Here is a 23,629-nt window from a genome sequence, read left to right as displayed (position 1 = left end):
GCAGTGCAGCTGCTGGCATTTCAGCACGGAGTCACATGGGGGCGCGAGCCAATGAGAGCGTGAACACAGACGGAGACACACATACACAACCCAAGCACGGTGACATTGTAAGCTCCACTTGGTCGGAGGCGCGCCTCCTTCCGCGTTCGCAATCACATGCATGTCTTTTGGTTGTGGGAGGAAACCGGAGGAAACCCAATGCAAACACGGGGAGAACGTGCAAACTGGACACAGAGAGGCAACCCCTGCCGTGGACTGAACCAGGGATCTCCTTGCAGCGAGGCAACAGTGCTGACCACTGCGCCACTGTGCTGCCCAAAATGTTGTCTCGCGTAGCCAGACAACTATTCCACAATCCCCGAATGCTATACAGAGTCTGGAACTACACCTCCCGAAATCCGAGGCAGGAAGCTATCATGCTGTTCGTCATTTCCGTTCACGAAAATCTTTTTACATTTATTTTTTTGATTTCCATTTCTGCTAAGCACAAGCTATATATGCTTAGATTATTTTGATTTATATTCGGATTTGGAATTTCAAATTTGCACGAAACGGAAGTGGGAAGGAGGCGCCACATCCGCTTTATCGCTTGATTATTTCCCGAGCTTCCGTTGCTCCAGACTGTATGACGGAAGAATTAGAAAATTGTGGGAGGCAACAGTCTGACTGGCGAGACTACCCAACATGCGAACGGGGGCCTGTGAGTTAATCAATACTCACCAATATTTGAAGGGCACTTGAGCTTTGCAAAGGCATCCACAATGATCCAACTCCTACACAGGTCATTTTCAATTGCTACCCATTGTCCCATGAGTTTTTAATTCGTTTTTATTTGGATGAGCGCTCAGAGATGGTGACAAGGAATGTAAGTTGAATGTAAGTTGAATGTAAGGCGGCTGTGGCTCAGGAGGTAGAGCAGGTCGTCCAATGATCCGTGGGTCGGCGGTTCGAATCCCGGCTCCTCCTGTCCACATGTCGAAGTGTCCTTGGGCAAGACACTGAACCCTACAATGATTCGGTCGGCGCTAGCTTGCCACCATTGGTGTGTGAAAAGTGGGGACGCTGGCGTCGACTGTTCGCCGCTCCACCTCCCAATGTCCCCCCCCTGTATGAATGAATGAACCATTGTAAAGCGCTTTGAGCACTTGGAAAAGCGCTATAAAAATGCAATACATTTTTAAGTCAGAAATAACACAAAAGGCATGCAAACTTTACTAAAGTAATGCAATTGCTAGTAAGTGCATAATTACTAGGAAGTATTAGTAAAGTGAAGTAATTTGGGCAGATATACCTTGATCCGCCTTTTTTGTCTTTTCCTTTTGTATTTCAAGATTTTTATTGTTACATTTGATTAAAGATTAAGATTAGAAAATGATTTTATTTTGGTTCTTTTGTAGCAGCTTTGTAGCAGCAATAGTAAAACTATACATAACAAAGAAATATGAGAACAGCAGCAATAATAAAACAATGACAAAGCATATCACAGCAGTAGAAAGAAGAGAATAAAATGTACACTGGTCATAGCGCAGTGTCTTTACACATCGCACATTGGTGACATCACGCTTGAGGTGCCGGAGCTCCTTTCTCTGGTTTATAATCCGTTCATTTTTCACTGAACTCCGCTCGTGAAACCAGTTCACAGCGCTGTTTGACAAATGATTGATTATGTGTTGCCTGTGAATTTCCTTGGCAGTTGTTGGTGATGCGGAGGTTCCGAGGAACAGACGAGCAATTAATATGAATCAGGCAGGGGTTTAAGTTAATTTGCTTGAGGTGGTAAAAGACGGTCTGGTTACATTTTTGAACCTTTCATTCTTCATTACGTACTACGGCATCTGTCACACAGCCTCAGTCTCCAGCCACTCACGCTGAAGCCGCAACTAACCACACGATCACACCATTGAGCAGGATATACATGGTGGTGGTGTGGAGTGTGGGTGGGGTGTGGGGGGGGGGGGTACGTGTGAACGATTTCAAAGTTGGAGTCAGCCTCTATTAAATATATAGTTTAAATTAAATAATTTATTTTACACTTCCTCTCTCTAACCCCCCCCTCCCCCAGGAACCGCTCCCATGCATGCATTGGAGCATCCAATGCATGGGGGGGGGGGGTTCCAGGGGGTCCCTAGCGAAATTAGTTAACATAGCATCACAATCATTTTTACCACTTAGCTTTGGCTATTCAAAAATAGCAGATATACATGAGCTTGTAGATCTGCTATTTTTGAAAAATCTTGAAAATGTGTGCAAATCTTTGAATATATATATATTTTAAATATATTTTAAAGCGAACATTCTTTACACAAATCCTTGCTTCTGGGGGTCCCTGGAACGAAACATTTTCAGATGGGGGTCCGCGGCCAAATGTATATCAATTTAGGGGTCCTTGGCATGAAAAAAGGTTTAAAACCACTGCCATAGACAAACCGGGACTCGGGAGGCAAACTGGAAGTTAGTTGGAAAGAGAGCCGGGTGGACAAGCTTATGAATTAATTATTTGTTGAATGATTGCGACCTCTGTCAGATAATCAGTTCAGGAAAGTAAAAGAAGACAGAAATATCGATATGCAATTTGGAAACGGGTGATAAACTGTTCCATCCACCGTGGCTTGCCGAATCAGACGACGCGCTTACCGACGTGCAAGGCCACATCGGCTGCTCAGCGCAGACGCTCGTTCACCTCGCGGCTGGCTCACAACAAGCCTCAAGGCCTCGCTGTCTGCATGCCTGCAGTGGTGGAAGAAGTACCTACTGACATTCTTTACTTGCGTAAAAGTATCAATACCACAATGTAGAAATACTCTGTTACAAGTAAATGTCTGGTATTCAAAATGTACTTGAGTAAAAGTACAAAAGTATTGGCATCAAAATATACTTAAAGTACAAAAAGTAAAAGTACTCAATAGGCAGAATGTCCCATTTCACAAGTTTAATATGTATAAAAAATATTTTGAAAATAGCAGATCTACAAGCCCACAACGCGCTCGTTGTGACTATAGTAACTCAAGTTTTCAAATAATTGTAGTGGAGTAGAAGTACAATGTTTGCCTCTTAGATGTAGTGGGGTAGAAGTAAATGTATTGTAAATTGGAAATACTCAATTAAAGTAAAAAGTACCTCAACATTTTACTTATAAGTGCAGGATTTGACTAAATGTACTTAGTTACTTTACAGCACTGCACGCCTGCCTTGTTGTCAACTGATGAGAGCATTCACAGCGATGGGGGTGTGGTTTGCTAAATCTTCTGGGGCAAAAGTACCATGACCTGCCTGGAGGCCACGGCGGTCCCAGACATATCAACCAAAGCTAGTGCTGAATCCAGTTTCTGTCACTGCATTCAATATTTCTCGCCACAAATGTTTTCAGAAACATATTTTAGTGTGCTGTTTGGCTTTAAAAAGAGATTGGTTGTAACGCATGTCAGCCATGTTTGTACACATTCAACATGCAGCACTGCCCTCTAGTGTCTAGACTCTAGCATAATGAATCGTAGTTCTCAGTTGAAGTTTGATTGACAGAACCTGCTGATGTAAGAACGCATTGGCCTTCATTTATCAGAGTTGCGTAGACCAAAAACGGGCGTACTCCAATCTAACACACTAATAAACTAGAAAAAGTGCTCCTCGGAGCACAGGTCTCCGCCAGGTCAGGTAGGTTATTGTGGCCTCCTGGTGGCGCTATAAAGGCCAATGTGAAAAGGGTGCCTTTTATTCTTAGGCCTTTCACGGCAATCGGACACTGCATTCGTGATTTGAGGCATTTTGTGCCAAAAATGTGTTTTGCTAAATTAGACCTGATGGTGGCGCTATAACAGGCTTATGTGAAAAGGGTGCCATTTCTTCCTCAGCCTAGTGGGAATGTGCGTGTGAAATTTAACGAAATCGCAAGCTGCGTGCATAGTTTGAGGCATTGTTCAAAACGGACCAATCCTGCAAACTTTGGAAGCCAACCTTAGCCAATCAGGATGGAATGTGGGAAATCGGACAGATCCGTGTTGATCACATGACTATAGAGATACTGTGTACCGATTTGCATGACGTTTGGATAAAATCTGTAGGAGTAGTATCAAAAAATGGGTTTTGCACAAATCGGCCTCCTGGTGGCGCTATAACAGGCCCATGTGAAACATTTGGGGCAGAGGTTCTGAATTGGCATCCAGGGAGTGTGTGTGCACAGTTTCGCTGCGAGCAAGCCAACGGTGCCGGAGATTAGCTGTTCACAGACGGACACACGGACGGACGGACACACACACACACACACGGACGGACGGACGGACAGGGGGTAAAACGTACTCTCTCGCCATGCCTTTCGGCCTGGCGGAGACAATAATCCCTGTGAAAATATAACATTTTATAAAGGCATATACATGGACATGCACGCTTATTTTATTTCCAAGTGACTATGACAAGCAATTACAATCAAGCGATGGATCAATCTAACATAGCCTATTTGCAATGTTTGTTAAGTTAGGTGCTTAATCATTCACCAATTTAAGCAAGTGCTTTAACAGTCATTCAGATAAGATTGCAGATCTGGCTCAGACCTAGGCTATATGAGCGCTTATGCAAGAGCATTTTCGGGAGTCGGGACCGGCGCCGCTGAATCTTTTCATGGACAGTGAGGTCTCCAAACGTATATACAGTAGCTACGTCCTCTGGAGTTATGTGCAACCTGGGTTAAGGATAGAAACCCAACGCTCCAAATCTGTGCCCAGCGCAGGTGATCTTCACGCTGTGGCCACGGGATATCGGAGATATAACCATCCCAGCACACACCAGCCTTCATCCATTAATGTTTATGCATTCATTCATTCATCAATCACTCCATAAACGTTAAGATTATGACTGCTTTACCAGGCTATCTCTCATTAATGTGGCGTCACGGCAGCCCAGTGACTCACATTTTGCACGCGCGTGCGCGCGTGTGTGTGTGTGTAGTCGGACGCGGACATGACGGGCAGCAAGGCGGGCGGGGGAATCTCTTCTTATTGGCTTTCCATACTTTGTTTGGTCGTATTCCGGTTCTTCGTGTCGTAACATCGGGGCGTTTGGATAATATTCTTTTAAATGACGGTCGGTTTCAGCCGTCAGATTTATGAAGCAGACCAAATGTACGCTGGGATTGGCTGTATACGATTGCTTGATAAATCACACGTGGACGTGGTCATGCGCTGATTCCTGGGCTCGAATTTTAAGCTGGTTTCTACATTGCGTTGATAAATGATAAAAATGTTTTTGTTTTGATGGGAAGTAATCAAGATTGGACTTTTGACATAAAAAAAATAATAATAATTAAGCACGAATGACGCTCTTGTTCGGCAGCACTAATCGAGATTGCACATTTGATATAATGTTTTTTATCATAAAAGTAATACAAATCTTTTTTGTATGACGTTTTTGTTTGACAGGAAATAATCAAGATTGGACTTTTGATATAAAAAATGTAGCATAAAAATATTTTCTTGTGGCATATATCGTTAATTTTGTCCTCGTTGTGACCGCGGATATGCTCTAAAAGGGTGACAAACATATTTTTCATTTCAGCTCATCTTTAAGCGTTGGGATTAGATGTAATAGCAGTGCCATTCATTGTTTGAAGGGCCCAGATGGGATGGCACAGGGAGGTTCATAAATTACAATGACATTTATGAGTCTCCCCCCCTCTAGGCCTGGTTCTTCATCTCTTTGAGGAGGACCGTAATGAATGACTGTCGTCTTTCACACAGTGATCCACAGGCAGAGACATCTAAGCCTTATTTTAGCTCTACAATTGCTAAATTGTGTGTGTGTGTGTGTGTGTGTGTGTGTGTGTGTGTGTGTGTGTGTGTGTGTGTGTGTGTGTGTGTGTGTGTGTGTGTGTGTGTGTGTGTGTGTGTGTACTGTGTAGGGTTCAATTTTTATTTTTTTTAAACTTAGGGGGGGAGCATTTTCTTAATCACTTAAGCCCTATATGCTGTCGTATATGACAAATAGTCAAAAATTGCAGAAGATAGCAAATCCAACCCTGTCCTCAACCAGCTATGATGTCACTGAAACACCCTACATTGCACCCCAGAAAGGATCCCTGGCTAATAAGCCAAATATGCCTTAATACATTATAATTGTCCTCTATAACAAAAATGTCAAATTAAAAACACCTTAAATATTGTATTTATTTTTTGATATAGTTCATCTTTCTCTCAATAGGGGCAATGCCCGTAGCAAGTTGATGATGTCATTTGTCCACGTGTGGTCCAGCCCTACGGAATTTATGGAATGCATGTGAAAATAACAACTTAATACTTCCTAAGGTTAGTATGAGCATCAAATCAATATTTTAAATATGTTTTATAGGGCTAGACCACACATGGACAAATGACATCATCAACTTGCGAACTTGTGTAAAAGATGAACTGTTTCTAAAATAAATAAAATACTTAAGATGTTAAAAAGTTAAAAAATATATTTTAGTTATAGAGGGCAATTACAATGTATTAAGGCATATTTGGCTTATTAGCCAGGGATCCTTTTAAGCCTGATCCATACTTCTTCTTTATCACTTAAACCTCACATAGTTCATTGACCGGGGTCTTGGCCCCCTCCTTTTTCCCTCTACCCCAAATCTCATTGCCATAAATAGCCTATTCTTGACCAATGTTTGCCTATTATGAGATGCGCAGAATATGGAGGCTAGGGTTCATCTGGTTAACCTTTTATTAAACCCTATATACTTAGTTGACTGGGGTCCGCCCCCAACACCAAATCTCTTTGCCTAAATTAGCCGATCTACAAGCTTGCAATGAGCTTTTAGATGTACTATTTTCGCTGAATGTTCACCCGAGAATAGGGACGCTATAGGGGTGTGTGTGGTATGTGTTAAAGAACAGACTTTCAAGCGATGCGCGTACGGTGAAGTACAGATTAAGACCTGCGTTGGGTTGACCCATGCCACCGGCATGTCCCACTGAGATTCCATGAAAGATTCAAGGCCAACCTTTCCAACGTCCTTTCTCTGTCACCCATCTCTCGCCCCCTCCATCCACCCCCCCCCCCCCTCTGCTGTCAGGGATTAGATCCCCCCCGGCTGCACAGGGAGCCTGGCAAGAAGCTGTGATGATGCTTCACTGAGAAGGGCAAGGGCCAGGGGTGAGGCGTGTGTGTGTGTGTGTGTGTGTGTGTGTGTGTGTGTGTGTGTGTGTGTGTGTGTGTGTGTGTGTTCGAAATGTCAGTGGAATTTTTGTCCTCTCTGTGGGATGTTAGGGATTGATTGTGTGCATTGCAGTAAAGGTATATGAGTTTTAATGGGCACGGTTTACTGCATATACAATAGTTACAGTAGTCACATGCACAGCACACGTATGCATTGATTTTGGAAGTCCGCTTCTGATGGCGTTTTCCTTTCATTTTCATGTATTTATATAATGGCGTTTTCAACGTAGTCTATTATGCAAAAGAAACAGCCATATGGTACAGCATAAGATCACACACACACACACACACACACACACACACACACACACACACACACACACACACACACACACACACACACACACACACACACACACACACACACACACACACACACACACACACACACACACACACACACACACACACACACACACACACACACACACACCTGTACATGGGAGAACATTCATAACTCTGTCCCTCTTAAGCCTGATTTAAACTTAGTTTCTTTATTGTGTTTCGAGCTTCCAGATCTGCTATTTTCAGAGCGAGACGCCGGTGCACAACTATGTATATAAATCAAGCGTTAGAGAGCTCTGCAAACCATTCCACAGATGAACAATAGTTAGATGGAGGGAGGCCTGGGATAGACTGTCATAATAAATCACGCATCAAATCACACATAATCATGGAGCATAAACACACACACACACACACACGCACACGCACACACACACGGCGCACACATTCGCTGACAGACTTCCAACACAGCACACTGGAATGCAGTGTTATGCCAGCCTGGAGGAGCTCGAGAGACTGGCAGAGCAGAAACGATTACAGCAGGGACATCCATGTGCAGACCCACTCTCCTCCCCTGTGTATGCGTGCATGTGTGTGTGCGCGCATGTGTACGTGCGTGCGCATGCACATGCGGGTAGAGTGTATATATGCATGCAAGAGTGTTATGCAACGTGAAAGTGATGTAATGCTTCGCCTAGCACATCAGCAGCTGAGGGCAGAACTCTCACGTGCCTCACCTGAGCTCTTCAGACAAGAGGACGGCTGCCATGTCTCTAGTGGTGGAGGAAGTACTCGGCTATTTTACTTCAGTAAAAGTAGCAATACCACAATATAAAAATACTCTGTTACAAGTAGAAGGCCTGTGTTCAAAATGTTACTTGAGTAAAAGTACAAAAGTATTGGCATCAAAATATACTTAAATTACCAAAAGTACACAAATAATAATTTATATCTGCAAAGTACTAGTGGCTAAAGTTGTAAAATAATTGTAGTGGAGTAAAAGTATAATATATGCCTCTGAGATGTAGTGGAGTAGAAGTAAAAATATAGAAAATCGGAAATACTCCAGTAAATACCTCAAAATTGTACAAGCAAAAGTACAGTACTTGAGTAAATGTACTTAGTTACTTTCCACCACTGCATATCTCATCGCCTCGACACACAGGCACAGTCCCATTTCTTTTTTAACAGTCTGGATGGCTGCCAGTCAATCAGCCAGAGCGCTCTTGTTGTTGCCGTGGATTAAAAGAGTGGATCCATCTCATCCCGTGGCAGTGATCTCCTAAAGCATACATGGGCAACTAGCGGCCCGGGGGCCACATGCGGTCCCCACCTTCACTTAATGCGGCCCGCAGGTTAAAATCGGAATACTGATATATTATTGATTTCAGCTGTTACAATTCCAAACATGCAAACATGACCTGCTTTGATTACTTCAGTCTACATTAGTAGTTAGTGACTAGTATTACAATTACATTTATATCCAATGTATTTGTATTTAAGCTCAAAAAGTTAACATAAGCATAACTAGATGCATCTGAAATTAAATAAAAATGTTACTTTTCAGGATTCCAATTCAAAATAGCAAAAACAAAAACATTTGGATCGCAATTCAAAAATAGCAAAAATAGCAGATCTACAAGCTCAAAACGCGTCGCCGTGCGACGCGTTTTGAGCTTTTGCTACTTTTGCTTTTTTTGCTACTTTTGTGTGACAAGCATGCAAATTGTACCTCCCGAGTTCATGGGTGCAGAGGTGGCAGCAGAATGTTCAGCCCAGTCAGCAGGTGCAGACATCCCTAGACTGCATGGTTGCATAATATGTGTTTACGTAAAAAGCCATGTCCTCCACACTGTCAAACTGTCTCCCCTAATTCCCTTCATGCCTGCTTCTCTCTCATCTGAGTCACAGGTCACACACACACACACACACACACACACACACACACACACACACACACACACACACACACACACACACACACACACACACACACACACACACACACACACACACACACACACACACACACACTTTATGGGAACATGCATCCAGATTCAGAACCACATTTACGAGGACATCCCTTTCTAGAAGTCCCAGCAGGGCTGAACAATGAATTAGGCAATTAGTTTGACTTCTGTTCGTTAACACAAATATCATTTCACATTCCTCTGCTGCATTTGCATTCACACAGCATTGTACAAGAATGCATGAAGCATGGGGACCCCATTAATCTAGCGTACCTATTCTGGGGTGAACATTCAGCAAAAATCGCGTCTATTTTTGGTGTAGTGTTTTAGTAGGAAAGCTGATTTATGACCCCCCCCCCCCACACACACACACACACACACACACACACACACACACACACACACACACACACACACACACACACACACACACACACACACACACACACACACACACACACACACACACACACACACACACACACACACACACACACACACACACACAACCCCAATCTGAAGTCGCTGCCTTGTGCATAGCTGTTATTTTTAGATCATAACCTCTCAGTACGTAGTTTTTTTGCACCTAAATACGCTTGTCTGTTCCTACCTAAACTGTTGTATACAGAAGGTAGTGGTACTTTGAAGTTGTTAATATAAGGTACTGTGGCAGGTACTGATAAATGCTGATGGTCTATAATATACAATATGCCAAGCTTATACGTACATTATACGCTGATCTATTATTATCCGATTAGTATAAAACGACTCTTTTGCTCTTGTTTTTGTCTTTCTTTTTCTTCACTTAACATTATCATCATTATTATTATTATTATTATTACCTCTGCTGCTACATTGTCCGAAGGAAGTCGAACAAAAATGTTTTACTCTTATGTACCTACAGTACATGTAAATACAACCTTGAACCTTGTATGCTATCTCGAGCTTCAGCACAAACATATAATATGCTTTGCTTTCATCATGTTTATTTTTCTATCTCTTTTCTTTTGTACACTATCTCTCTCGTTGTCTTTGTGTGTGTGTGTGCGTGCGTGCGTCATAGAATCATTGGCCTTCACACACCCACTCTCTCAGACACGAGCGACAGAGCCATCATCACACTGCTATCACTCACAATAGCAAATGACACTGACCAACCCCCTCAATCATCACTTCACATTACTGCCATCTGGATGCAAATTCAGGACCTTAAAATGGAGCTGAGCTGGCTTCAGCAGCAGGCCTGGCAACTGCCTTGTTGACAATGTCGTGTGATGGGGAGTGTCTGTGGATGTATTTATGGGGAATCTATGTATAACTGTGTGCTCCATCATTTATTTTATTGATTATTCAATCGATTACTTTTTCTATTAATTGAATAATCGATAAGCATGTTTTTTTTTATAATCGCTTTTATATACAGTATGTATATTCATATATTATATATTCTCTCTCTCTCTCTCTCTCTCTCCCCCCCCCCCCCCCCCCCCCTCCTCAGGTAAGTCCCACCTGGCAGTGGTCCAGAGAGTGAACAACGAGGGCGACGGTGACCCGTTCTACGAGGTCATGGGCATCGTCACTCTGGAGGACGTCATCGAGGAGATCATCAAGTCTGAGATTGTGGACGAAACAGACCTCTACAGTACGTACAACGTGTGAAAAGCAGACCACTGTGCCCTAATGTTCAGAGTAGAAGCAAATCCCATTTGTGACAAATCAGTTTTTAATCAAATCGGAATTTATTTCTCTTTCCTTTTCGTTTTCTTCAGAATGCTTTATTGTTACATTACATTATACTGTAGTTATTAGGAGAAAACGAGAGAAGCTTTTTTTTGTCTTAAGTGACAGTATTCCATCAGTAATGCCGGGTAAGTCCCGGGGAAAAGGACAAAAGTCGACAACCATTGACAACTAACACTAGCTGTACAGCAGGGCTGTATGAGAGGGCTGTCACAGCCTTGACACTGTCGAGGTCCTGAGATACTCTGAGTGCAGGGGGAGACATAACCAAGCAAACACAAAGGGGGGGAAATGGACAGAAACATGAAAAACCTCAATGCTGCACCTGTCTTCTGACATGGTTGAACAGAAAATAGCAACCAGTGTCTTTTAGATCCTGTTCTGTCATTGAATTTGTTGATGCCACGGCTAAAATACATCTATACTACAAGTAGATCTTCAGCGTAGAATCGTCTCTCTGCTATCTCCTCCCTTGTCTTCTCGTTAAGCTATTGATCGGTAATTAATTAAAGTGGAATAAACAGACTAATCCCACAGAGGATCACTAATCTGCTGGGCTGTAATTAGCTGGAAGGATTCTCCATGGAGATTATTCCAAATGTCAGACTCTCTAGTTATGTGGGGAATTTATTGGTGGTCTTTTTCAAAAACTGACATCACCTCAAAGAAAGCCTTGAACATCATTCATTCTTGTTACAGTTACATATCGTTGCTGTCCGGCAGAAACCAGCTAACTCAATTTTTCCGCTTTTGCATTTTTTTTCCCAAAAATCAGTGCTATTGAACACCCTTAACGTATGTGTGTTGATTAAAACAAGATTGAACCTATGAAAAGTATTAAAAAGCGCTTCTGACAAAACCAGCTTACTGCATTGGATCCTCAAACTTTTTGCTAAACCAGCTAAGTCCACCAAAGGGGGGTGGAGTTAGCTGGTTTTGCTGACTCCAGGCTCCACCCCCTTTTGACCTCCAACCTCATTGTGAGCTTTCAGGTCCATTAAGCTGTTCTTATCATGAACACATTTTTTTTAGAATTTTAGAGTTAGCTGGTTTCTGCCGGACAGCAGAGATATTTTAATTACATGCAGTGCACGTGAAGCAACTTCCACAGACTGCCTACACACTGTATTATCTCTGCCAGGCCGAAGGCCGGGCCAGTAGATTATGTACTAGCTAGATTTTTCGCCTTTCAAAAACACACTTTTTTGCTACTCCTCCAGCAGACGTTGTCCAAAACTCACACAAATTTGCTACATAATGCTCCCTGGACTCATGTGATACAAATGTTTCATACACAGTGGTGTAAAATGTGTCGCGATGCGACGCATTGTGAGCTTGTAGATCTGCTATTTTCAAAAGATTTATATACATTTGAAAACTTGTGAAATGGGACATTCTGCATAATGAGTACTTTCTACTTTTGTTACTTTAAATATATTTTGATACTTTGATATCAAAATGTGATACTTTTCCTTAAGTAAAAAATCTTGAGTACTTTTTCCACCACTGTTCATACAGAGTTTTGATATTCCATACCAATTGGCTATAATTGTCTTCACATTTTTGTAGGAGGGGTATATTTTGCTGACACACACACAAAAAAGCCAGCTAGAAAAGATCTCTGGCAGGCCTGGTTGCCTACCCAGGGCTGTGTCTGTCGTGGGGTGCAGGCTGCCGTCAGGACACGAGGAACTTGCGCGGGGAAATAGAGTTTGTATGACAGTCAGTCGGTGCAACTGTTCACTGTTTGTGGGGAACCCTTTGTGCAGAAGGGAAAGCGGTTTTGGAGGTGCACTCTATAGAGGCCCCTCAACCTGCGATTCCAATTTGGGTATGATTGGATGTCGCATTCATGAATGATATATGTTTTTTTTTGGTAAGAAATGGGTCCTTGGCTGCAACTTTGTGAAGGCAATTACAGGCAGACTGTATGGGGTATCAAAACCCTGTTTGACTGTCATTGTCACATCACTCACGAGACCATAATCATCACTCACCGAGATAATAATCATGAACGCATCTGTCTGTCTTTCTAAGAGCAGCTAATCTTGGACTGATCTCTGGGCTGATCGGTGTGAATCTTGGCATGCACCCCCCCACTAAGAGAGAGGTTTTGTCCGTGCATGTCTGTCTGTCTCTCTGTCTGTTTGGCCACCGGTCAGCCCAAATACTATTTGGACTTAAATCGTATTGATGTGTGTGTGTGTGTGTGTGTGTGTGTGTGTGTGTGTGTGTGTGTGTGTGTGTGTGTGTGTGTGTGTGTGTGTGTGTGTGTGTGTGTGTGTGTGTGTGTGTGTGTGTGTCACATTTACATATGTGTGTGGTATGGTATATAAAAATGTAGCACTGAAGAAGCTCATCTCTGCAGACCTTTTCACTGCATGCTTTGGAAATGCCAGCTCTCCCCACTGGGATCAACACTGCATTTTATACAATCTCATAAACCTCCTAACATTAGCATACCAACATCACATAAATAAAGGAAACCTGGTATTCAAAGGTTCCTGTGCCATGTGGCCCATAGGTCAGGACTCCTGACCTATGGGGAGCCTATCTACTTAACGTGAGGCAGCTTGATGTACCTGTACACCCCCCGGACATGACACTATAGTATGTCTCAGGGACTTACCCCCCTTCCAATCCTTGATGCTGAGTGCCAAGCAGGGAATAGCATGTTTATAGTATTTGCTATTGTAGTGATTCACACCGAGCGGGAATCAAACCCCAGTCTCCCACTCTGCAAACCGACGCACAACCTACCATGCCAATAGAGCTAAGCTCAGTTGGCAGACTTGTTGTGGCCAAGTACTGTCTGGGGCACTACATCTGCCCCCTCGGTTTTTGGGAACGCGTCCTTGCGCTTCGCGCCGCGCACGATGCGCACAACGACGCACAACGTCCTTCATGTCCCTCACGCGAGAACCTCCTCCATGTCCTGCCGACTACGCCAGATGTAGTGATTCGCAACGAGCGGGAATCTAACCCCTGTCTCCCACTCGGCAAACCGAATAGAGCTATGGTCGATTGGCAGAGTTGTTGTGGCCGGGTCTTGTCTGGGGCACTACACTATGACTCACCCGGGGATTGAACCCCGATCTCAGAGTTTTCAGTAAAATCTTCAGTGTTCACTTAGCTCAGAGCACATACAAATATGTTGGTTACATGTGTTCTTTGAGTTACAAATTAATAAATAAACACTGAGGACTTTACTGAGGAGAGTACCAGCCAAGTGGAGAACTCACAAATCAATCTGTGTATTATATGTGCTATGTTATCTATTTGTGATGCAATCAGTGCAGAAAAACTATATGACCTTATAAGCTAGCTCTAAGTAATATTTGTTGATTGAAATATTTTGTTATGAGGTTAAAGCTCTATATTCTGATAACAATCATTGCTTAATGTGATGTGTTTGTTCAGTAACAAAGGTTTTCCCTGTCTATCCAGTTATTTAGTAAACAGAAAACACATTTTCAGGTGGGTTACACATTTTAATCAAATCAGGAGAGAGGACCCATTTATCAGCTTCAATGTTATAGTGTTCCAGTTCCAGTTTTGTTTCATCACTTCCAATTTCACTTGTTCATCCTGTGTATGGGTTCTCTCTCCTGATTGGATGAAATTGGTATCCTGACCTGAAAACGTATTTTCTGTTTGCTAAAGAGTTGGGGAGATGGGGAGGCCCCTGTTAATTGAACAGACAGACAGACACACTCACAATCATTACTATGACTACTATATAGAGATATTTAACACTTATCCTAACTTAGAAATATCACTTACTGCACCTTTAATATCATATGACATTGAGCAATGAGGCACTAGTGTCTCCAGCTGCTCTTGTGGAGAAGCTCAGTAAACAACAGTACTGGTACTTTATTTGACCTTGTTACTGTTAGGAATGTCTAGATGATTTTATTCCACATCTGAGTTTGTGTTTGTTTGCATTTTACTGTCATACTCTGTGTATAAACTGTCCGAATCTAAAGCCCGATCCATAATTCATCGCATGATGGCGTCATGCGCCGAAAATAGCCCACCTACACGGATGCGAAGAGCATAAATTAGGCTTTAATTGCCCCTAGTGGGATTCATGAAGTCTTTTGAAGTTGTGTGTATGTGGTTCTCCCATTCTACCCCTCGTTCTCCATAAAGAGCTGGCTGAATATAGCAGCTGGGCCTAATTATTATCATGAATTAGTTGAGTTGTTGCAGGTTCCATACGCCCATGTTGCTTTTGTTATTTTATTTGTCTTTGGAAATAGAATTATTTATTTCATTTTATCTTCCTGTAATAATTCTCTCTGCTACCCCAATCAATCAATTAAAACAACCCCCTTGGGCAATATGGCTGTAAATAGTGATGTCTTCTTTGCTAACTTGTTCTTTTGATTTATTTATGCACCGTCAGCAATATGCAGTACATAATCTGCAAACTGTGTGTGTGTGTGTGTGTGTGTGTGTGTGTGTGTGTGTGTGGTGTGTGTGGTGTGTGTGTGTGTGTGTGTGTGTGTGTGTGTGTGTGTGTGTGTGTGTGTGTGTGTGTAGCTGATAACCGCACTAAGCGACGGGTGTCCCACCATGAGAGGAAACAGCAGGACTTCTCTATCTTCAAGCTGGCAGAGAATGAACTACGGGTGAAGATAACTCCTCAGCTTCTGCTCGCAACACACCGCTTCCTAGCCACAGGTAACAGTGTGTGTGTGTGTGTGTGTGTGTGTGTGTGTGTGTGTGTGTGTGTGTGTGTGTGTGTGTGTGTGTGTGCTTGCACGGGTGCCAAGGTTATTATAGTTTTGCATTTTTCGTTATTATTTTTTTTGTTGTTGAATTTAGTATAGTTTTGATTCGTTTTTGAAGCGGGTTTGCTAGTTTTGCTTCGTTTTTATTTTGTGAAAAGTTTTAGTTTCGTTTTTTATTAGTTTAGTGTTATTTTTTATTTTTTATTGTAATAAGGGTTAGTCAGGGACGAGATTCAACTAGATCAGAAATATTGCGACGTGTTGTGAGCTTGTAGATCTGCTATTTGTGCTATGTTTGAAGATTTCTGATGAAGACTAAAACTAAGGACAATTTCTCTATGATTACACGCAATACAGTATCAGTTATCGTGTTTTTCTAAAGCATTGTTTGTATTTGTATGTAACTACGGTAATATGTTTTAGTTTTTTTTTCAATTCTAATTTTAGTTATTTGATTAGTTTTAGTATCTACTGTATAATAACCATGGTGTGTGCACGTCTACACGCATCTTCCAGAGGTGGAGCCCTTCAGGCCATGTCACCTGTCTGAGAAGATCCTGTTGTGTCTCATCAAGCACCCCAGTGTGGTCCAGGAGCTCAAGTTCAACGCCAAAGACAAGCGCTCCCCTCAGCACTACCTCTACAACAGGAACAAACCTGTGGACTACTTTGTCCTGATTCTGCAGGTATGCACACAACTGTCCACATTTGTGTCCTTGTTCTGCTAATGGACAGTAACAAAGTACATTTTGAGTACTGTACTTGAGTGAAGTTTTGAGCAGTTGAATTTTTGGATGCCTATGACTTTCAATCCGCTACATTTCAAGACAAATATTGTACTTTTGACATGTCTATACGGGGGAAAAGAAAATAGCATTATTAGTGTATCCTAAAGTATTTTTTTAAAGCAGTGACTTTTGAATACTTAAGTATTTTTAAAAAAGTACTCCAGCACTTTAACTCAAATCCAAATTTGACACAGCAACTTTCACTTCGCAGTTGAGTAATATTTAACCAGGAGTATTTCAAATGATTCTTTGACTCAAGTACTGGGGGGTTGAGTACGTGAGTCCACCATTGAATATGGGACACCCAAACACGCGACCCTATTATACGAGTTGAAATTACACCGAACGCTAAAGAGCCGCACATACTAACACACCGACAAAATGGCTGCCGCAGATGCGGGCTGCGACAACAATTGAAAGCAGAGGATGATGATTTCATTTGCCAGGAATCGTGGTAATTGCGTGATTGTTTGTCTCCTGGGTAGGAGGACCCATTACATGACTAATGAACTGTGAGCTCAGACTAATAGCCTCCAGCTGAGAATGAATGGATTTAACCGCTTAAACGCTCTAGTCTTCGAGAACCGGACTTGAGTTACAACCGTACTTTGACCGATTGTTTCCGTCGACACAAAATGTCTTCGCCAAAGAATCGATCTACAAGCTCACACAATGTGTCGCACTGATGTTCCCCCCCAGAATGTGGAGGCTGGGGTTCAAGTGGTTAACCAGGACCACTTGGGTTAATGAAGTATATCGTTGCTGTCGGGCAGAAACCTCCCATCTCCTTATCTTTTTTGTGTTTTTTCGATAAATGAACGTCCTACTTGATCATACTACAGCGTCACACAAAAGCATCAAAAGTAGCAGATCTACAAGCTCGAAACGGGGCGCAAAGCGACGCGTTTTGAGCTTGCTATTTGCTATTGCTACCGCTTGCTATTTTTTTATTTGAATCCTGAAAAGTAACAGTTTTGGACTGTGTTGGTGCTGCATGGTCGGGTGGAGGAGGTGGATGAGTGTGTTTAAACAGGCTGTGTTGGCATTGCAGGGTCGGGTGGAGGTGGAGATCGGTAAGGAGGCGCTGCGCTTCGAGAACGGATCGTTCTCCTACTACGGCATGCCCGCCCTCATACCAGCCCCACCTGTTGGTAAGCCCACACCGAAAACAACCCAGAAACACAACTATATCCATATTGGGGAGTAACATAATTCTAATGTCAATATGTCGGACGATATTCTTCACATAGTCCTGGGCTTTAGGGATATTTTCCAGCAGATCGGTCTAAAAAGCACCACATTTGGCCCAGATGTAGCCAAGTTTGACCCTGGTGGTCGCCGACTCATGGCGCTCTCGCTAAAAGGAGATTTAGCGAGTCGTTATAAGTTATTTCGAATTTAAACAATATAATTGTATCAGGATCAGAATCAGACATGTTTATTGCCAGGCAACAAATGGTTGTCAACAACAACAGCAACAACAGCAGAACAGCAATAAATACTGCACAACGCACGCACGCACACACACGCACGCACGCGCACACTTGAATGAGTGTGAGTGTTTTCACACTCCTGTTGAACCAACGTGACAACGTTGATAGACTCACCAAAGCATCAGTAGAAAAACACAAATGTGACAAGAAATCACCTTCACACCACCTGATGGAGCCACACAGTCCCACAGAGTAAAGATGGACTGAAACTGTAAGAGAGCAGAAGTGTTCAGATGAGGGTGCTCAGGTGGTGCAGGGGGTGAAGTACCGGTCCTTGCATCCGGCTTGGCCGATCGTCTATACTCTAGTCCAGTGGTTCTCAACCTTTTCTGGCCGTGACCCAAATGACTGGGGACCCCCCAAATAAATAACCATAATTGAACTGGTGACCCCCCACCCTGACAAGCACTTGGAATTGTATTTAAAAAGTCTTTAAATTGTCACTTCACTGTCATCTGGGGACCCCCCTGGGGGTCCGACCCACAGGTTGAGTAGTCTATACGAACACAATTGCCCGTGTTCAGGGGAGGAAAGCCAGACGGGGAGGGTCATTGCGCTAGCGACTCCGACAACACCCACACACACAGAATCAATCCCCATACTGTAATATCACAGAACAGTCCACATACTAAAGATGCCTATATGTACAAGTGAGTAGAACTTGTTCATCTACCTTGATCTGTTCAGGCTGCAGGGTTTCTGGGAGATACAGTGTTGCCTCCCAAGCTGCACATTCACACCTTTTCTCCATGATAAAAAAAAGTTTTGCGCCGCATTTCGAGCTTGCGGATCTGCTACTTTTGATGCTTTGATGTGACGCTGTAGTGTGATCAAGTAGGGCGTTCATTTACGGGAAAAAAAACTCAACAAGTTAGAATCTGGAGATAAGAGGTTTCTGCCCGACAGCAACGATATACGACGCTAAGGACAATGGTTACACCGATGATGATGATAATGTACAGCGTCACTGTCGGGTGGAAAACTTGTATGTCCAAAACCGTTAAAGAAAGGAACATGTGTTCCAATGGATCCGATGTAGTATATTATTTAGTCACAAGCTCTTGTTAACACTTTTCATTGGTTAAATATTTCTAAAACCCACAGACACACTTTTATTTGGACTTTAAAACATTTTCAGAAATAGCTAAATTAGCAGATCTACAAGCTCACAACGCATCATGATGCGACACGTTGTGAGCTTGTAGATCGGCTATTTTCAATAATTCTACGTGACACACTTTTACGACAAAGTAGGGCATTCATTAATTCATGAAAAAAGGTTAAACATGGAGATTGCCCGACAGCAACACTAGTATAAATAATGCTGGTGACAGTGACATTAGTGAAGACGGTAACAGTGATGATGACGTTGGCATTGGTGACAGTATAGAAATGATGACATTGATCATGTGATGGCGTGATGAGATATAACTAAGAGCAGCAGTGGCTGTGTCAGCAGTAATTAAAATAACTAATTTCAGAGGTTTATCTGGTGGAAAGGGCATAACATGACCTGGATTACATCAAATCCAGACAGGATTTATAATCCAGCAGCAGCAAGGTTATTCCTCTCTCACTTTCTCTCTCTCTGTCTGTCTCTCTCTCCCTCTCGTAAATGTGTAAACAGATGTATTGAAATATGAAAAAAATGCTATTTGTCTCAAAGGTTTTATATTAAGTGACTGCAAAATCTTGAAATATTGCTATTTGTTTCAAAGGGTTTATACCAAGTTATCCTTCCTTACATGTACTGTAACTACTTCTAACAGCAAATTCAGCACAATTCTTTTGTAACATAATCTAGTTATTTTTTTGTCTAAGTTGCAATGTGACACACAGCTTTGTTTAAACATCTCTTTATTCCATTTTAAATTGTACATACATTTTTGTTTTGTCAATTGCGTTGGCAATGTAAACGTATGTTTTCTCATTCCAGTAAACCCTCTTTGAATTGAATTGACATGTATGAACCATGAAGGCATGTATACTCAAACAAGCTAAAAGACGATGTATTGTGAAACTGTGTTTAACCAGTTAAACCCCAGCATCCGTATCCAGGGGAAATCTTACAACGCGTTGCATATGTAAACTTGTAGATCTGCTATTTTCAGCTGAGATATTTAATGTAGAGCGGAAACAGAAAATACTATAGTATAGAGCCCTGAGGGACTCCGCTCAACAACATATGGGGTTTAAGTGGTTAAAATGTTGTCCCTGTTTGTTTTTTGCGTCTTCTCTGTTCAGCCTATAGATACAGTTCGCGGGCCAGTGGTCTGAACCAATCGGATACAGCGCTGGGAGGAGGTAGTGTGGGTCAGCTGAGTACAGGAGGAATGTATCTACCAGACTATACTCTCAGGCAACTCTCAGACCTACTAATAATCAAGGTTATACACACACACTCAGCACACACGCACACACACTCTCTCTCTCTCTATCTCTCTCTCTCTCTGTTTGCAAATGGAACCATACAGCAGCTCTACAAGCTCACGATGTGATGCTCTGTGAGGTTGTGTTATTATTGTTGGCGAAGATATTCGTCGAGGGAAAACAGGAGGGGGCCTAGTGTAAAGTATATCGTCTCCATCGGATGGAAACCTTGTCCAAAACTGTTACTTTTCAGGATTCAAATTCAAAAATAGCGAAAGTGGCAGATCGACAAGCTCGAAAAACGCGTTTTGAGCTTGTAGATCTGCTACTTCTGATGCTTTTGTGTGACGTATGTAGTATGATCAAGCAGGGCGTTCATTCAAAACACAAAAAGATTAGAATATGGAGATAAGAGGTTTCTGCCCGACAGCAACGATATAAGGTTTAATTGGTTGCCTTTCCCAGCGCCCCACAGTTCACTGCAGTATAGCCTTTGATATTTCCAAATCCCTGATCCTGACTGAAGGCAGACATCCTCTCTCTCTCTCTCTCTCTCTCTCTCTCCCCCCCGCGCCATTCATACTCTTAGCTTTAATCACTGGGAAGAAATGGACTCCATTTCAACTATGACTGAATTATTTAGCCTTTTCAATGATGGATGTGTCCTCTCACTTTACCCCTCCTTAACACATAATGCGCCTAAAGTTATTTCTGTGCACAACCCCCCCCTCCCCTACTAAGACCCTGTGCTGTGCATAACAAATCTGTCTCTTCTCTCCGACACGCAGATAGACTCGTTACATTATGCAAAGCACTGGGGCAAACACACGTGTATGCGCACAAGGAATGCACACACAGAGGAGCTATTTCAGAAGCGATTGAATCATGTGGATGTCAGGATCCACAGGCTAATGAATTTATGGCTGCAGACAAGAGACACGTGTGTGTGTGTGTGTGTGTGTGTGTGTGTGTGTGTGTGTGTGTGTGTGTGTGTGTGTGTGTGTGTGTGTGTGTGTGTGTGTGTGTGTGTGTGTGTGTGTGTGTGTGTGTGTGTGTGTGTGTGTGTGTCTCACATAGACATGGCTGGATGGGTGTGGATTTAGTGTAGGCTATAGTCCTTATCATTGGCATTGATCTAAAATCAGATTCATCTACAAGGGTTCACTTTCAGAGGTGGGGATTTTCAGGATTAAAAAAAAAAACTTCTGAAAGATTTCGCTATTTTTATTAGAAGAAAACCCGGACTGGATCCACAGATCCGAAACTTCAAATAGTAAAATCAACAGGAAGTTGACATTTTTATTTAAAAAACAAACAGTACTGGGTTTGGTGATGTTCTATATTGTCTGAATCAGCTTTGTTTGTGTTCGTTTACGGGCTATGAGAGTGACTTTGAGAGCTGTTTTACGATACAATGTAAGTCAATGAGGAGCATACTTTGAATTATACATTTTTAATCAATGGAGCAATTATTTTTGATTTCTTGTCCACCTTTGAAGTTACATCATGGCAAAGTAACTAGTCTACCAAAGTGGTCGTGCCCTTTAACATGTTAAATGTGCCCTCCACGCCCCCTTCCGCCTCCAGATCAGTAGAAACCACTACCAGAACGCCCTGATGGCCACCCTGATGGACAGCAACCCCCAGACCCCGGACCCGGTGGTCTCGGACACCAAGGGGAGACACAGCATCGCCCTCCCCCTCACGCACGCTCACACACGGCTGGGCATGGCGCGCCTCGCACACCTCCACCGCCACGGCGGGCTCCGCAGCACCAGTGAGCTCAACCAGAGGAACAGAATCGTCCGTAAGTATTGTACTACAGCCCCGTGGTGGAAAAAGTACTCGCATCTGTTACTTAAGTAAAAGTTTCAATACTGCAATGGAGAAACGCTCTGTTACAAGTAGAAGTCCAGTAATCGAAATTTACTTGAGTAAAAATACAAAGGTATTGGCCTCAAAATATACTTAAAGTACCAAAAGTAAAAGTACTCATTATGCAGAATGTCCCATTTCACAAGTTTTAAAATGTATACAAATCTTTTGAAAATAGCAATAGAATAAAATCTACAAGCTCACAATGCGTCGCACCGTGACGCATTGTGCGACGCATTGTGAGCTTGTAGATCGGCCATTTTCAAAAAGGCCAAAGTATATTGGGCTTAAGTGCTTAACGTATGTTTTTTAATAATAATCCAAATCTGCAAAGTAACTAAAGTTTTCAAATAATTGTAGAGGAGTAAAAGTACAATATTTGCCTCTTGCCGAGATGGGGAGTAGAAGTAAAAGTACAGAAAATTGATGCACAAGCTCGCAGTGTGGCACGAAGTGATGCGCTGTGAGCTTGTATATGGTTAACTCTATAAACGCCATTGACTCGAAAACGCGTCAATAACTACTTAATCCACCCACGCCATTGACGCGTTAGACGCGTTGGATTTGCGTTCATTGTTTAATCTCTGATCGCGCTATGCTGCTTAAAATTCAATGTTATTCTCGAGTTCCACTTACTTCACCCATATCTGCATCCGGTTTCATGTCCTGGGTTCCGTTTCCGGTTTTTGATTATTTTCCCCCGGTCATTTCGTCCAAAATAGGTAAACAAACGGTTTTTCACACGGTATGACGGACAAACGGACAGTTTCTCTTCTATAATCTATGGTCTGGGTGACGATCAGTCATCGCCCTCGTGTATCACAACGTAATTCTGACGATCAAAACAATGTGGGAGGACGTCACATCCGTTTTCATGGTTTTCCCTGTCTAATCGCCCAAGAAGGGTAACAGTGACACCAGGAGCTGATCAAGCTATCATGTGCTGCTCTCTGGTGGCGGATTTGTGCGGCGTCTTTAAAAAACAGTTTGATCAATTATTTTCATGAATTTTTTCAAAATATAAAAATAAAAAAAACACAAAAATTGCTGGCAATGGGGGAGTACTTTATGAAAATACTCTGGCAGTCAAAGAGTTAAAGTAATAATTATAATAATAATAAACTTTATTTGTATAGCACCTTTCATGACATGAAATGCAGCTCAAAGTGCTTTACAGAGCA

The 23,629-nt window shown here is 42.5% G+C and overlaps 1 protein-coding gene across 1 annotated transcript in view; it reads left to right on the top strand.

Annotated features, from left to right (window-relative positions):
* Positions 1 to 23,629, top strand: part of cnnm1 (cyclin and CBS domain divalent metal cation transport mediator 1) — a gene marked incomplete at its 5' end in the record, with an annotated part of 36,664 nt that overhangs the window by 6,105 nt on the left and 6,930 nt on the right. Inside the window, 6 exons of the mRNA XM_080449725.1 lie at positions 10,942 to 11,085; positions 15,732 to 15,872; positions 16,439 to 16,608; positions 17,762 to 17,861; positions 20,448 to 20,590; positions 22,161 to 22,380. Coding sequence (XP_080305851.1) covers positions 10,942 to 11,085; positions 15,732 to 15,872; positions 16,439 to 16,608; positions 17,762 to 17,861; positions 20,448 to 20,590; positions 22,161 to 22,380 — 918 coding nt within the window. The remainder of the gene's footprint in view (positions 1 to 10,941; positions 11,086 to 15,731; positions 15,873 to 16,438; positions 16,609 to 17,761; positions 17,862 to 20,447; positions 20,591 to 22,160; positions 22,381 to 23,629) is intronic.

This window comes from Gymnoscopelus braueri (assembly GCF_963280865.1).
Source record: "Gymnoscopelus braueri genome assembly, chromosome: 14".
Taxonomy (NCBI): domain Eukaryota; kingdom Metazoa; phylum Chordata; class Actinopteri; order Myctophiformes; family Myctophidae; genus Gymnoscopelus; species Gymnoscopelus braueri.
This window is presented reverse-complemented; position numbering and strand designations above follow the sequence as displayed.